The 13,821-nt window shown below is 37.1% G+C and overlaps 1 protein-coding gene across 3 annotated transcripts in view; it reads right to left on the bottom strand.

Moving 5' to 3' along the window:
- Positions 1-206: 206 nt before the first annotated feature.
- Positions 207-13,821, bottom strand: part of eas (ethanolamine kinase 1) — a 31,285-nt gene continuing 17,670 nt past the window's right edge. For 2 of the 3 annotated variants that reach the window (XM_019060661.2, XM_019060660.2), the window contains exons 3-7: positions 6,990-7,127; positions 5,866-6,128; positions 5,063-5,295; positions 4,115-4,334; positions 207-2,150 (exon numbers count right to left, since the gene is read on the bottom strand). In XM_019060661.2, coding sequence (XP_018916206.1) covers positions 2,090-2,150; positions 4,115-4,334; positions 5,063-5,295; positions 5,866-6,128; positions 6,990-7,127 — 915 coding nt within the window. In that variant the 3' untranslated portion in view covers positions 207-2,089. Of the gene's footprint in view, positions 2,151-4,114; positions 4,360-5,062; positions 5,296-5,865; positions 6,129-6,989; positions 7,128-13,821 lie in introns of those variants that run through there. The other variant, XM_072299576.1, reaches the window with a different exon arrangement.

The following is a 13,821-nucleotide window of genomic DNA, read 5'->3' on the forward strand; positions in this document are numbered from 1 at the left end:
GAAGTTTGTAGTTAAAATAAGTAAAAACTTTTTTTTTCTCGACTAAGTACATTCACTAAATTAAGGATTTTTTTTTTTTTTGGTTCAAAAATAAAAACAGGCATAGACTGCAATAAAGGTTTGCACCTTCAACTCTAAGAAGATATGCACCATTTTACCAGTCTCTTTTTTGCATACTTAAATTAAGGAGGGATGATGATTTAAAGAAAAAAAAAAAAAAAAAAAAAAAAGGATAGAAAAGATGGGAGGGAGAAATTTATGATTCTCACTAGAGAAAAATTAAAATGCAAACAAGATTAGAGCAGGTAAGTAGACAATCATGGTTTCAAGAAAAGTAAAATCAAAAACAATCAATTAAACAAAGACTCATCTTCTGGATGGTAACTACCTAATGACTTTGGAATGAATAAAAAACACGTGGTTAATTCCCTTTAGTATTGTAAGTATTTAATGCAGGCAAACCAAATAACCAAGCATTTGATCAAATTAAGATCTCATGTAGCTTCAAAATTTAGACAAAACATTTTTGAGTTCTCAGAAATATCAGCGATGGGTTACACAAATTTATTGATAAGTACAAGTGTTCCAACAATATCCATCACTTCCTTTGCGTGCGAGAGTCCCAAGATGATAAAAAACTATTGGCATGAATATTTTTCCTTGTACATAATTCAACACGGAGTGATTACAATGTTCAACTGATACCTCAAACCTTACGAGTCTGAAAAAACTAGTTCCAACTAAAAGCAAATATGCCTTTCAACCAGTTCTGAAAAGAAGACTGATTTTTCTTTCTTTTCTGACTTTTTTAACATCAAAATTTTCTTCTTTGCATTTATTCTTGATATCAGGAGCTGGAATTAGCCATGCTATAGCGATTGATAGAGCCTCTATTGTTTCAGCTCTGCCACTTGACAGAATGCATTGGTTTACTATTTGCAAACAAAATAATCAACGGCAAACAGGTCAAATTGGTGCAGGAAAAGCCTGAGTGATTTAGCTAAGTATGTGAGATAATGTGCAATTTTTTTGTTGACATTATTCATCAATGGAGAGTCAGAAACATACAAAGATGAACCTCCAAAGAGTTAATTTTATTCATCCAGCAGACTGATCATTCAAACTTGACTGATCGCTCATCAAAGACCTTGAACAGTAATTAAGGTGAAAATTTGACTTTCAACCTGGAATAATGGTCCCTTAGACAATGTGCAATTGTAAGCACTAGGATGTAAGTTTTCTAATCAAAATTTCACGTAGAACATGATTTGTACAACAAAAATGATTTTAAGTAACTCTTACCAAGAGATTAATGTTTTTGTATGCATAAACTAAAAATTCCCGCTCAAAGAAAAAAAAAACACAATGATCTACTTGAGTTAAATCGCAAACTAAACATTACTGTGACAGTGGTTGCAGAATGAAAATATGACAATCTTAAAATCAGCACTTTGGCTCGGCTATTGCACATTGTTTACACTTTGAACAACACAGAGTGGGAGAGGATCCCTGCTTGATTGAGAAGCCTACCAAGACTGCTTAAGTACACGATTTGATTCACGCAGACTCATGTTTTTCTTGTGGGCAGGCAATCCACATTTTTCGTAAATAATGGCAAATACTGAATAAAGACGTTATTATCACAGTTTAGAGTTGATATCAATTATTTACGTTGCTTAAATAGTACACTACATAAAATTTTGAAATTTCTTCAGAATGTTTAAATTCGTTCTTTGTCTAGTGGTCCATTGATAAAGTAACAGAGTTTTGATTATCGACTTGCAGAAGAAAGTGACAAATTTTGACAAATTTATATGACTGAAAACATAAGAAAGGTAGGACTGGCAAATCAAACTATTTGCTGTAATGGCAATATGATGGCAAATCAATATAACTTTGGTACTGATCGATACATCACTAGGTAAAAATCACAAAAGTAGATACCAAGGCTTGTTCTGATTTTCAATACTTAAGTACATCACATTCACATTTTGATAAAATATGCTTTATATCAAGAGTCACAATACTGCATAAGACTAAGATAAGGTATGGCATCGATTCTCATTAAATCACAAAACAAAGGGCATTGTTAACTACATAAGTATTTTTCTTTCATTATTAAATACGCCTGGTATTTATTCTTTGCGTACCTGAAAAAGAGGTAGAAAATGTTTCAAATTAAAATTTGCAGACACTATAAAGTAGGATGGGCATTTAATAAAATAACTGAAGACTGAGAGGAGTAGGCTTATATTAATGATCATAGCACAAGGTGTCTAATAAAATTTCATCTTTGATTTTCTTGATATTCTCCTGATTTTTCCTAATATTTTAAATGAAATTTCCTGATCTTTTGCAAGTATAAAATGTCACTTATTTGATTTTATAAACCAGCTTCTACAAGTGAAAAGGATACGACCGATAAACCCTACATAGAATCTTGTATAAATACAATGTTGCCACTAATGTTATACTAAGTTCACTTTAAAACTACAAAAAAGTTTCAAAAGTGAGGCTGTGCTGTAACAAGAGTAAATCGTCATTCATTATGGGAGTATTCACCTCCCTATCATTCAAATTTTTCTTAAGTGTGTAAGTATTCAGGTTTAAGTCTGCATAGTAAAATGACTGATACAAGTACCTTTCAACTCTGTAAAAACTTACGAAAGCCACCAATTTTACACTGGTAATGATTGCAAGACTGATTACATTAATACTGCACAGAAAATAAGTCATTTAAAAATAACTGCTGCATTCATTTTACTTCACTTCAATGATAATTCAATTTATCAATTAAAAGAGTTATCATTAATCATTTAGAAGAGTTATCCATAATTTAAGGTGCATTATTTCACATTTCCCAAAGTCAGCTACACTTTCAGCTTTAAAACAATTTTAAGTTTTAAAAAATTGGTACAGAGGCTCACAAGGAACCTCAATATTACAGAGAGAACCCCTTGTTGCCATGTACCGAGCTCCTGGTGCACTAGGCAGATTGTGCTGAAGTTTCCCAAATTTTTTCTTGGGAGGGAAAAAAGCTGAAAGCAGAGGTTTTCAGATTGTTTTGATCCTGATATTTTCAGCTTCAATTGGGTGTATTGGTTGAACATTTTAAATTCATCAGTTAGCGAAAAAATCCGATTTTTTTTTTTGCATAGATCTACACCTACGGCTTGGCCCAACTTAGATCAAGTCATTTTGGTGCAATATTCTGCCATCACATCACATTTTTTGCGTAATATTAAAAACCTCCTTGATTTTTTTTTGTAATTATACATCATTTGATTTTTGGAAGGCTGTGAACATAATTTCACATGGCAGAGAAGGGTAATTTTGTGGGTGAGCAATCTGATATCACTTTGAACGGTCAACTCTTGTGCTGCATAAGCAGATATTTTAAACAGCCCTGATTTTCTCACTGACTAGTCGACCTAATACGTCATACCAATTAAATCCGAAAATATAAGAATCAGAGTAAATCTTACGCCTTTACTTTTAGCTTTCTTTATTTTGGAGGCCATAAATTGAGAAATTAGGGTAAAATTTGTTGCAGGAGCTATCTCTGGTAAATCTTAGTTTCCTGAAGTAAACAAGCATTATGCTTGTAGTAATAGCAATTCCTTTCAATTAATAACTAGGAGACCGGACTAGACTCAGTTTCTTGCCAACCTCTGGATCAATTAAATCGACGTATGCGAAAACGTCCGAAGTCCATGACAGTGTTTCAGAATTTAAGTGGACGATTTCGTTGTAACTTGACGACACAAGATGGTTTAAGACATTAGGAATGTAGAACGATTTTATAAATAATCCCCTAATTATAATCAAACGTTTACAAAAGAGATCGATCCTATTCATCAGTGTTGTGGGACAAAAGAAACCCACCACAATTATGAAACCCTGTATTGGACAACAGATGTTTTCGCATATGTCGATTCAATTTTTACAAGCTTCAATTATTTTTAAAGCTGAAAGTGTGACTGACACATATCTTTACACTAATTTGATTTAGATATTTCTGTTTGATATGAAATAGAGAGCCTTACAGATAATTTATCAACCTAATAGGAGAAATACATTTCCATTGAACTGAAATAAAAAACATAATACTTACAGAATGAAATCAAAGTCTATCGTAGATAACTGTGCCTGTACTAATGCCCAAACACCCCAAAACAAGTGAGCAGCACAGGCAAACTTGTTGACTTGGTCTCGAAGTTGATCGACATCCTTGTCAAGGACTTTGGTGTCTAAGTAAGCTTCTAGGTAACATCGCAGCCACTTGTTCTGGAACTCCTCATCTGGGTACAGTGAGAAATCAGGCTGCGAAACACCTAGCAGTTGGACACAAGGCATCAACTGAAATTAAAACGTTAATACATTGCTACAAATCTTGACCTTCCTTGAGGAATATTATGGAGAAAGAATAAGTGAGAAATTAGTAGCTGAAAAATTTTAAGTATAAGAAACGTAGGAAAAATGATGAAGAAAAAAAAAACCGTGTTCATCTGAAGCGGATCTATATGATTTTTAGAAAAAAACCTGATCTACTGCAAGGTGCATCGAATTTTTTAGACGCCATGGTTGCCTAGCCTTCCCCCCTCTTTAGGCTTTTAGGTTTCAATGCCAAATTTGTGGGTTCATTGGACATACGGCATACAGGGGAGGCAGCAGACTGTAGGAGAGGAGCACAACTAGGCTTCTGGATAACTTACTTGGGATTTAAGAAAATACACAGCAAGAGCGAATGTTTTCTAAATGTACAGTATTTCCTCAGTCAATTCAGTGTATTAATCGACTCAAAAAGCAATCAAAACACAACTAAAATATGAGCCAAATTTTACGGTGAAATGATGACACATTTTCATATGCAACATGCTAAAAGATCATAACATTAATTTCTGTACTAACAAGAGCTGCTCTTTGTGACTTTTGACAGATGGGAAGGGGGTCAGTCTCCTTTTTGCAAGGTCATAACTTACTTCGGCATACTCAATTTATTACTCATGAGCGTAAAAATATTCATTACCCTCTTAAAAAATAAGTGTGTCAGTTATCTTACCTGCGAATTCCGCAAAATGATTACCAATATCAAATGCTTGGTAATTGTGATCAGCATATTCATAGTCAATAAATGTTACATTTTCATTGTTCCCAGTGACTAAAATATTTGCTAACAATAAATCGTTGTGGCAGAGGACGACAGGCAAATTTTTTTCATGTTTTAGTATTGATTCCAAACTTGAAACTTCGCTGGTTATCTTGCTTTTTCCATTTGGAAAACATTCTTCAAATCTGTAATAAATTGTTTAAAAAATCAGTTCCTCTACAGTCCACATAGTGATAGAAGGGAGGATTATTATATAATTATTAATAATATAATATTATTAAATATATAATTTGGATATAAATATTTACTAATGTTAGTATGTATTAGTAATAGAGAAGGAGAGGTAGAATACTATATATATTAATCATTAGCAATAGAGAAGGAGAGGTTTCAAGTTCATTGAAATAATAAAGCTAGTTACGTTTCGAGAGGAAGTATCAAGATTTTAGAGTTGTCTGAGTTCCTTCTCCATATCTGATTTAAGTACTTTTCAAACTCTTTGAAAATTCCTTTAAAAGTTAAAATGGGTTTTCAATTTTCATAAATTTGGTAATCTGTCTTCATATTATTTAGAACGTAAATCATTAGTAGTGACTAAGCACATTTATGGAGTCATCATGCAGTATTTTCTCGGCATTAGATGGAATCTTCTCTTGACCTCGATTTTTCCAGCGAGCCTTTATGACTGGGGTTCTACTGTATTTCCAAACAACTTAAAATAGATGAAAGACGAAAATAGAAGAATTAAAAAATACCTTATTTGAGTGTCAGGGGAATCATATGTTTCTGGCACAAGGTCGAGGAATTGTCTAAATTTCTTCCATAAAACAGGCACTTTCGGTGAATCTGCATCAGAGGATAATTTGTGAAACTGGGCCATAGTTCGGGCTACCAGAGGGTAAACTGATGGATGTTTACAAGAATCTTGTGATAATGTTTCTCCCGAGACGAACTCATAAGCTATACCATTATTGAACGTTGCGTACAGCTTGGGAGCAAACCCAGCTTTTTGCAAAAACTGAAACAATAATAATAGAGAATAAGTAGTAAAGCAGTTCAAGTAGTTAAATTAAAGCAAGCAAATGTGTATTGCTGACTTTGGCTTGTAGCCCGTCAGTGTTACTTATACCGGAAGAGATCCCTCTTCCGAGGTGCAAAAAAAAAGAGAATAACAGTGGGACAGAAACCTAAGGTGAATACGTGAACAACGCAGTACGCACTAAACAGGGTAGAAAATTGAGAAATACAGTATATGTTAAATATGCTGAGTGAATGAGATATGATTGATGCTCCAGAGCTTAAGACAAGACATACAGTAATGAAACAAATTACACAGCAGGTAACAAGGCTATTTTCAAGTAAATATCAGCGAAACGTTTCGGCTGAAAACTCAGCCTTCCTCAGTTGGATAAAACAGTAAAAAATGATAAAAATATAAAAACGCAGTACTTGGCTGTACCTTCCAAAGCGAGAACAATGTTCTTAATATGTAGGGGTAATCTAACAACATTGATTTCGCTTTGAAAGGTACAGCCAAGTACTAGGTTTTTATATTTTTACAATTTTTTACTGTTTTATCCACCTGAGGAAGGTTGAGTATTCAGCCGGAACGTTTTGGTGAAATTTACTTGAAAATTAGCTACAGGCTGTTACCTGCTGTGAAATTTGTTTTATTATTGTATTCTGAGTAAAACACGCAGGGCTGAAAATCCAGTTTTAATTTTTTTCTTTGTATGAGGTTAAATTAAATTATTCCCTAAAATAGGGGTAATCTAAAAGAACTTCACCACATTCATACACCACTTAAATGTATATATTTAAAAGAAAAAAAATCACAGGGTGAAAGAGAGCATTGAATCAACAAAATCAAAAAGCTTACTTTAAAATTTTTGATCTCATTGGCGCGGTTGATGAGAAGATCTGTTTGTTGACCATAAACTCTGACAAGAACTCCATCAGTTGGGTGGTCATCATGAAAACAGCCCATTAATTTGTTGGTTATTCCGTCCGTGAATAACTGAAAGGAGATAAAAAACACTAATCAGTTTGAAAGATGACAAGAAAAATATATGCAAACGATACACACATTTTATAAACGTGAAATCAACAAATGAGTGCAAAGGAAAAAATAGATAAATTTTTATAATTTACATTGTACATTTACAATTGAACAAAAACTAGCTAGGGTTAAGTTCGATTTGTTCTTCAGTGTAAATGATAATTCATTTTTCCCCCAAATTTTCTGCTTTCTTCGTAGAGGAAAAAAATGGAGATAACTTGTTCCTGGGGGCGACCCTAATATATCTAAAGAATTTCCTTCCATTTAGAGACCGTACAATGTAACATACACAGTTACACACTCTCAAGAGCAAACCAAAAAAATAATATACTGCTCTAGCATTCTGGATGTGAACAATTTGTCTGGTGGTACCTATATTCTGGCTTGGCTGTCTCAACAATCAAGTCAATTTCTAGTCTCAGGATGTAAAATTAACGAGAGGGACAGCCAAGCCAGCATCTAGGGATCACTAGGTATTCAGGATGCCGAAGGTTGCAACCACGCAGTCGCGCGGTTTAGAGAAATTCGCACCCTTGATATCGTCTGAACTTGTTACCACTGAAGGAGCTCTGAGCAACTTTTCCGCCACAGGAGTATTGCACAGTATCAGACGAAAATGAAGGCGTACTGTCGCATATACATTGATTGTTATCGTTTACCACCGGTGGTTGTTCGTCGAATAGATAATGCCATGGGTCGAAATTGAATTAGATCCTCACTCGACAGTCCGATCTGAGCCCCCTCTCACCAAAATACATAACTTTCCCCTTCATGACCTCCTCTTTTTGTGAATTAAATCGTTGCCCAGCTTTACTCAACACTGGAAAAAAAAAACCACATCGGATGACAACACTCCAGACTCTTGAAAACATCGACAAGAAAAAATACTCTTGATTCAATCAGATTTAAGCTTAAATCAAGAAGCAAGCCTCTTAATTTGAGCGGATTTCCTTTTGATTTAAGCTTAAATCTGATTGAATCAAGAGTCCTTTTTCTTGTCGATGTTTCCAAGAGTCTGGACTCTAGATCCAATGTGTTTTTTTTCCAGTGAATAACTAAAACTGTCGGAAAATCCCCGAATGTTTGAGCGTGCTAAGATAGATCTTTTATTCTTCTTCCTTCCTTCATCCCCTCGTCAGTGACGGGGCCAGCGTAGCGTAACGGTGACGAGTCTTCTTGTACCCGTTACGTGTTATTACGCTAACTCAGAACTCTTTCCTTGTCAATAGTGACAAAAGGAAGGAGTACAGCGAAAAGGGTCGTTTTCGGGCCCATCTTGAATTTCCTCAACGATTTTTCTACGGCTCTCCTACGATTTGATCTTCCTTCCTGGGTCCTCTACGATTTTTCGCTCACTGAGGGTCTATATTTTGCGTAAATACAACTCGATGTCGTCATTTTCGGTTTCTTTTCGAGGATCAGTACTGACCTAGACACGAATCTAATGGACAATTTTGACGAAAAACGAAGGTTTGCGAGTTTGCGGTCGAATGTCAAAAAATCTGCATTTTTCGTCAAATTCGGCCTTTACAGTCGGAAATGTAGGCTAGACTTACACCGGAATAGATACCGAAAATGACCAAATCATAATTTTTTCCCGAAAAATGTAGATTTTTAATGAGAAAAAAAGGAAATTCGGCTGGAGTGGGCCCAAAAACGGCTCTTGCCGATACCTCTTCTTCATGACTGGTTCCTGCGGGGTGATCTATTGAAATCGATAGACAAGGCTCTAGACAAAGAGGAACTGAGGGATATGGAGGGATACTATTGGTGGAAGCGGGTGGTCGCAATGGACAATGGCAGTAGGTAATAGACTAACTAACGGCAACCCACGAGAAACCCGACAGTTAGTCCATCATTTTCTTCCTTAGTCTATAGGAGCCACACATTTCAACCAATAGGATCGCTCCAAACTCACTATATCCTTTTGTCTGTCGCTTTGTCTATCAATTTCAATAATCAGCCCCCTCTGGCCAGCTTCATGAACGATAAGTCCCATAGTGGGGGTGAAGTTGGGTTTGGGAGGCCGACTCCATCGCGTTTTCTGTGATATCCTCGTCTGTCCTGCCGTCTTCCGGAGTTGTCCTTCGACCTAAACGGAATGGGCAAGGTGGATTTGCACGTGCAACTTTGTACCAAGTCACCTCGGTCACAGCGGCGGCGGCAAGAAAGAATAAATCTGTTTAACTACCCAGACTGGCTTTAATTTCAGGGTCCCGAACTTGCTGAGCTGCACGCGATGTTGTTAATCTTCCGAGTTTCGCGTCTTTATCGTCGGTGAGGCGAGCAAGAACTACGAGGGCGAGCACCCAGCACCGAGCATCGCTGTCCGGGCGCTTCTGCTCGATCCCGATTGGTCCACGTCACAGAAAAGCGATATATATCGATTTTTTCGCATCGGTAGCATTGAAAGAGGTTATGCCGATGTTATCGTTTGGATCCAATTCGATATTATGGCGAATCCCTATGATGACGCGCCACTGATAGCGTCTATATCCTCTATCTCTCAGCCCTCGCCGAACCGCGCCCCGCACCCCTATGACACCCCACACTCCTCCCCGCCGATGTATTAATTCAATTGTCCCCCGGTAAATTGGAATCGATCATGGAAAGATTAGTGTAACGATGTCAGCCACAACTCTCAGTCCTTTCCCTTCCTGGAGATTAGTCTTTTCGGGGGTAACGAATTAGGGGGGGGGGGGGGCCAGTGGCGTGGCGTGCTTTGCAATAAATCGATTGATCTACTATTTAAACATATGGAAAAAGATCGATAAACAGGGTGTCCGCTAATAATCGATTCTTTACCATAGTTTCAAATGGGTAAACATTGATAATCGAAAAACGCCAATCGCCACTCAAAAAAACCAATGGAGCTCTTACATGTGCGGGGGGGGGGGGGGGGATTTGCGATTTAAGAACTACTACTTCGTAAAATTTCGCGAGAAACACAATGGTGCCACTGAATTTCTCTGAAACGAACTCCAAAGCTCAAAAAAGCTTTCAAAGTCGAGTCCGTAATGAAGGGGGTATCCCACGCTACCCTGAGAGTCCATCTCCATGTCAAGTCAAACTATCCATGCAAAGATAGGGAGGAAATACATTAGCACGGTTGACGTGATTCCAACTTAGGAGTCCCCAAACAAAGTTGCAGCCTCGTTAAGGTATTTGCTCCCTATCTTTGCATGGAGAGTTTTGTTACTTGATAGAGGGTGGACTCTCAAGATAGCGTGGGATATCCCCTCCATTACTATCTCAACTTGGAGAGCTTTTTTTGAGCTTTGGGGTTCGTTTCAAAGAAAACCAGAGGTACCATCGTGTTCCTCGCGACATTTTTCACAGGAGTCAGTTTCAACTCACGAATCGCAAATACCTGGCTCATGAAAGAGCTCCTTTTGGCATGGTGTCTAGAATTGTTGACCATGTTTAAGTTCATTCTCTGATTTTTCCCTGATGGGAAACCAACATTTTTTCCCACTTCCCCGGAATTTTCTTGTGGAAGACCTTACAATTATCCGGAGTTCCGGATATGAATATCGATTTTTCTCATCTTTCAGCCAATTGATAGATGCCCATTCAACTTTTCAATTCCGAAAGCGTTCCTGATCTTTTTATAATCTGGTGTTCTCAATCATTCTGATGACTTGCAGATTAAAATATTTCATTTTTAATCTGCATATACAGTAAGAGATTCCCATTTTCTGGAACAGATTTCCTAATTTTTCGAAATTGTTCATTCCCTGATGCTTCTCGATTTTTCCCGGTCCTAGACACCGTGGAATCTTCGCCGACTGCTCGATACACTTGAAAATAAGAAAAATCGAGTCCAGCATGTATATTTTATGGCCGTGATAATATCCGCAGATTTTGCCTGCTTTCAATCCCCGGTGCTGCCCTACTAAGGAAAAGCACAGCGCCAATGAAGAATGGGTTTTCGGAGAAAATTGTTGGTTCCATTGTATAGCGATTCAGAGACCGGCCCTATGCTTATCATCGGTTTTTAAACGTTAATATGTTAAATTTTTGTTATTTTTGGAAGGGAATGACTCACGAAGCTCTGAAAAGTTAAGCTCGGCGAAGTTTTATGTCAGCGTCTTAACGATCGAAACGCATGCTATACATCGCGGCTCATTTCGGAAAGGGCTGCGTGTCTTTGGGTCAGGAGACTGCAATATGAGGAACAAAATTTTGTCAACGACCTTGCAGAAGTTGATAAGAGGCCTGGATAAAAAGGTGATTTGTACACGAGTTGGAATGCTATTGATTAAAAATGATAACCTACACGGAGGGAACAAAATGAAATAATAAAAAAAAAATTGCGGTTGAATTTATGTAGCCCGTTAAAGTTTTGCTTGGGGTGTAACTGAAACTTTCAGTTACCTGGACTAAGTTCCGGAGTTTTAGAAGGCCTATCACGCAGAATTTTAAGAGAAAGGACGATTTCGTCGAACTTGCCTAATGAAATAACTTTAAATGAATTCGTTAATGGATCTTTACAGAGAATCGTACCTAGTTACTTACCATGCATGAAAAATACAAAAGATAAGTCTGTACATACCATTTTGAACGACATTTAAAAGCAAAGATAATCTACTTTTTCGCTGAAGAGGTATAATTTTTCCTTTTCGATTTTCCCCTTACCTTAATATTATTTTTCTAACTCTTCCCATTGAAAATTATTGAACTTTGTTTACAGATGCATTTGCAAATTGAATTCATTAAATTTTACGGATTCTTCAAATTCGTCAAAATTACAATTTTTCTGATTCCTTGGGACCTTATAAATCCACCTTAAGCATAATTTAAGCCATGCCTCTCCAAGTGAAGATGCTGTTTAAGGAATGATAATGAATGTAGCCCTTACTTTTGCTTCTTTTGCTCTGCCTACGTTAATTTTCATCTCAATTCGAAAGGTCCTTTATGACTAATACACACGATCGTATATATCAGTAAAGGCAGTGTGAAGGAACTTTTATTTTGGTAATGAACTTAAAAGCTATCTATAATAATCACCACATTTTAGGCATCGGTTTAGTGAATATCTAACCGACGTAATTATTTGTTTTGCGGATCATTATTCCCTTGATGAGAACTATCCGATACGAGGTAGGATTTACAAAATCTAGGAAAAAGATCCAATACATTGATTGAAATTGAATGACACTCGAGTCACAGCGAAAGTAAAACCGCGATGCACTGGAATTTGACGGTTACGTGGATCTATTTTAGTCACTTTCGTTTTCGAGAGTTTATCAGTGTCGTTTTAATCGTAAATAGGGTGGCGAACTTTTAGCCAGGTAGGGTGTGGCTGGGCAGGCACGGACTATATCACCGAGCTCGGATTTCACTTTGCCACGGCATTGCACTTATGACACAGGCAGTGGCGATTTTCCAAGTTGGCAACACTGTTAGTTATTTATTATATTTACGTACATGAAAGCCCCATTATTGGAGCTATGTCACAAGTCAAAAAACACTAGGAATTACAATATACAATAATTAAAAATGTAAATTACAATTGAAAATGTTAAATTAGGTGGTGGTTGGTAGAATGTTATTCAACAGCTGAAGTCAGAAATTCGTTTAAATCATAAAATGCATAATTTTTTTTTCAATCATAATTTTTCTTCGATTTAAAGCCATTAAAAACATCGATTGTAGAAGAGGCAGGCCCGCCACAAGGGGGGGGGGGGGATACTGGGTCCTTGGTACCGGGGCCCGGGCCCTGGAGGGGCCCGTGACGCAGGTGACAAACCACTACGAATTCATGTGTAACCCTTGTCTCGTAAGGAAAAGTGAAAAAATCACCCTAAAAATTCCGCAAAAGGTGAATGAAGTTTCAAAAACACGCTAGGGCACTATAAAATTTGTCTTACTTTTTTAGAGATTTCTATCTATTTTCAAAATTTTGAGTATTTAGAATGATATTTTTAGTAACTGCGTTTCATTTTCTTCCGTTGTCGGATGCTCAGAGGCTCCTGTCTGGATATCCTCGACTTCAATGGCTCAACTTCCTTGCCATAGACGTACGAAAGGGGAGTCCAGGGGGGCCCGGCTCCCCCTAGAATTGAAAAGTATCATCTGCCCTCCCTCAAAAAAAATGTATAGATGTTTTGAATGCAACAATTCGAAAGTATTTGGTGCTGAAAGTAAAAAAAAGGCGTAATTATTATGCAGAAATTGATGGAAAATCTCCATCATAAGAGCTTCAAAATGCGTCCAAATAGATTTAAAATTTTAAAAATTTCCCGGGGGAGGCCCCCCGAACCCCCCTCTGTACTAGGGGCCCGGGCCAGAAAACTGGTACCAGGGCTCGAGATGGGATGTGGCGGGCCTGAGAAGAGGCAAGCTGCTTCACCAAGAATCGATTGTTTCATCGATTCATTTATGATCGCAGTGAAATGAACCTTAATATCAATCGGTATTTTAAATTTTCGCCAAATTTGGAAACGAAGGGTCTTCTCAGCGGTACACGAACAGGGTGTCTAGTTTTTTTTTTTTCATTTGGGGAAATCCTGATTTTTCCTGATTTTTGACAGCTAAATCCTGATTTCATAATTTTTCCAAATCCTGATTTTTTCCGGAGAAAAATTGATAGAAGAATTAACGAATGTAACTTCATAAAAAAAGCTCGATAAAAAAATCCGATCGGACG

This window comes from Bemisia tabaci, chromosome 4, assembly GCF_918797505.1.
Source record: "Bemisia tabaci chromosome 4, PGI_BMITA_v3".
NCBI lineage: Eukaryota > Metazoa > Arthropoda > Insecta > Hemiptera > Aleyrodidae > Bemisia > Bemisia tabaci.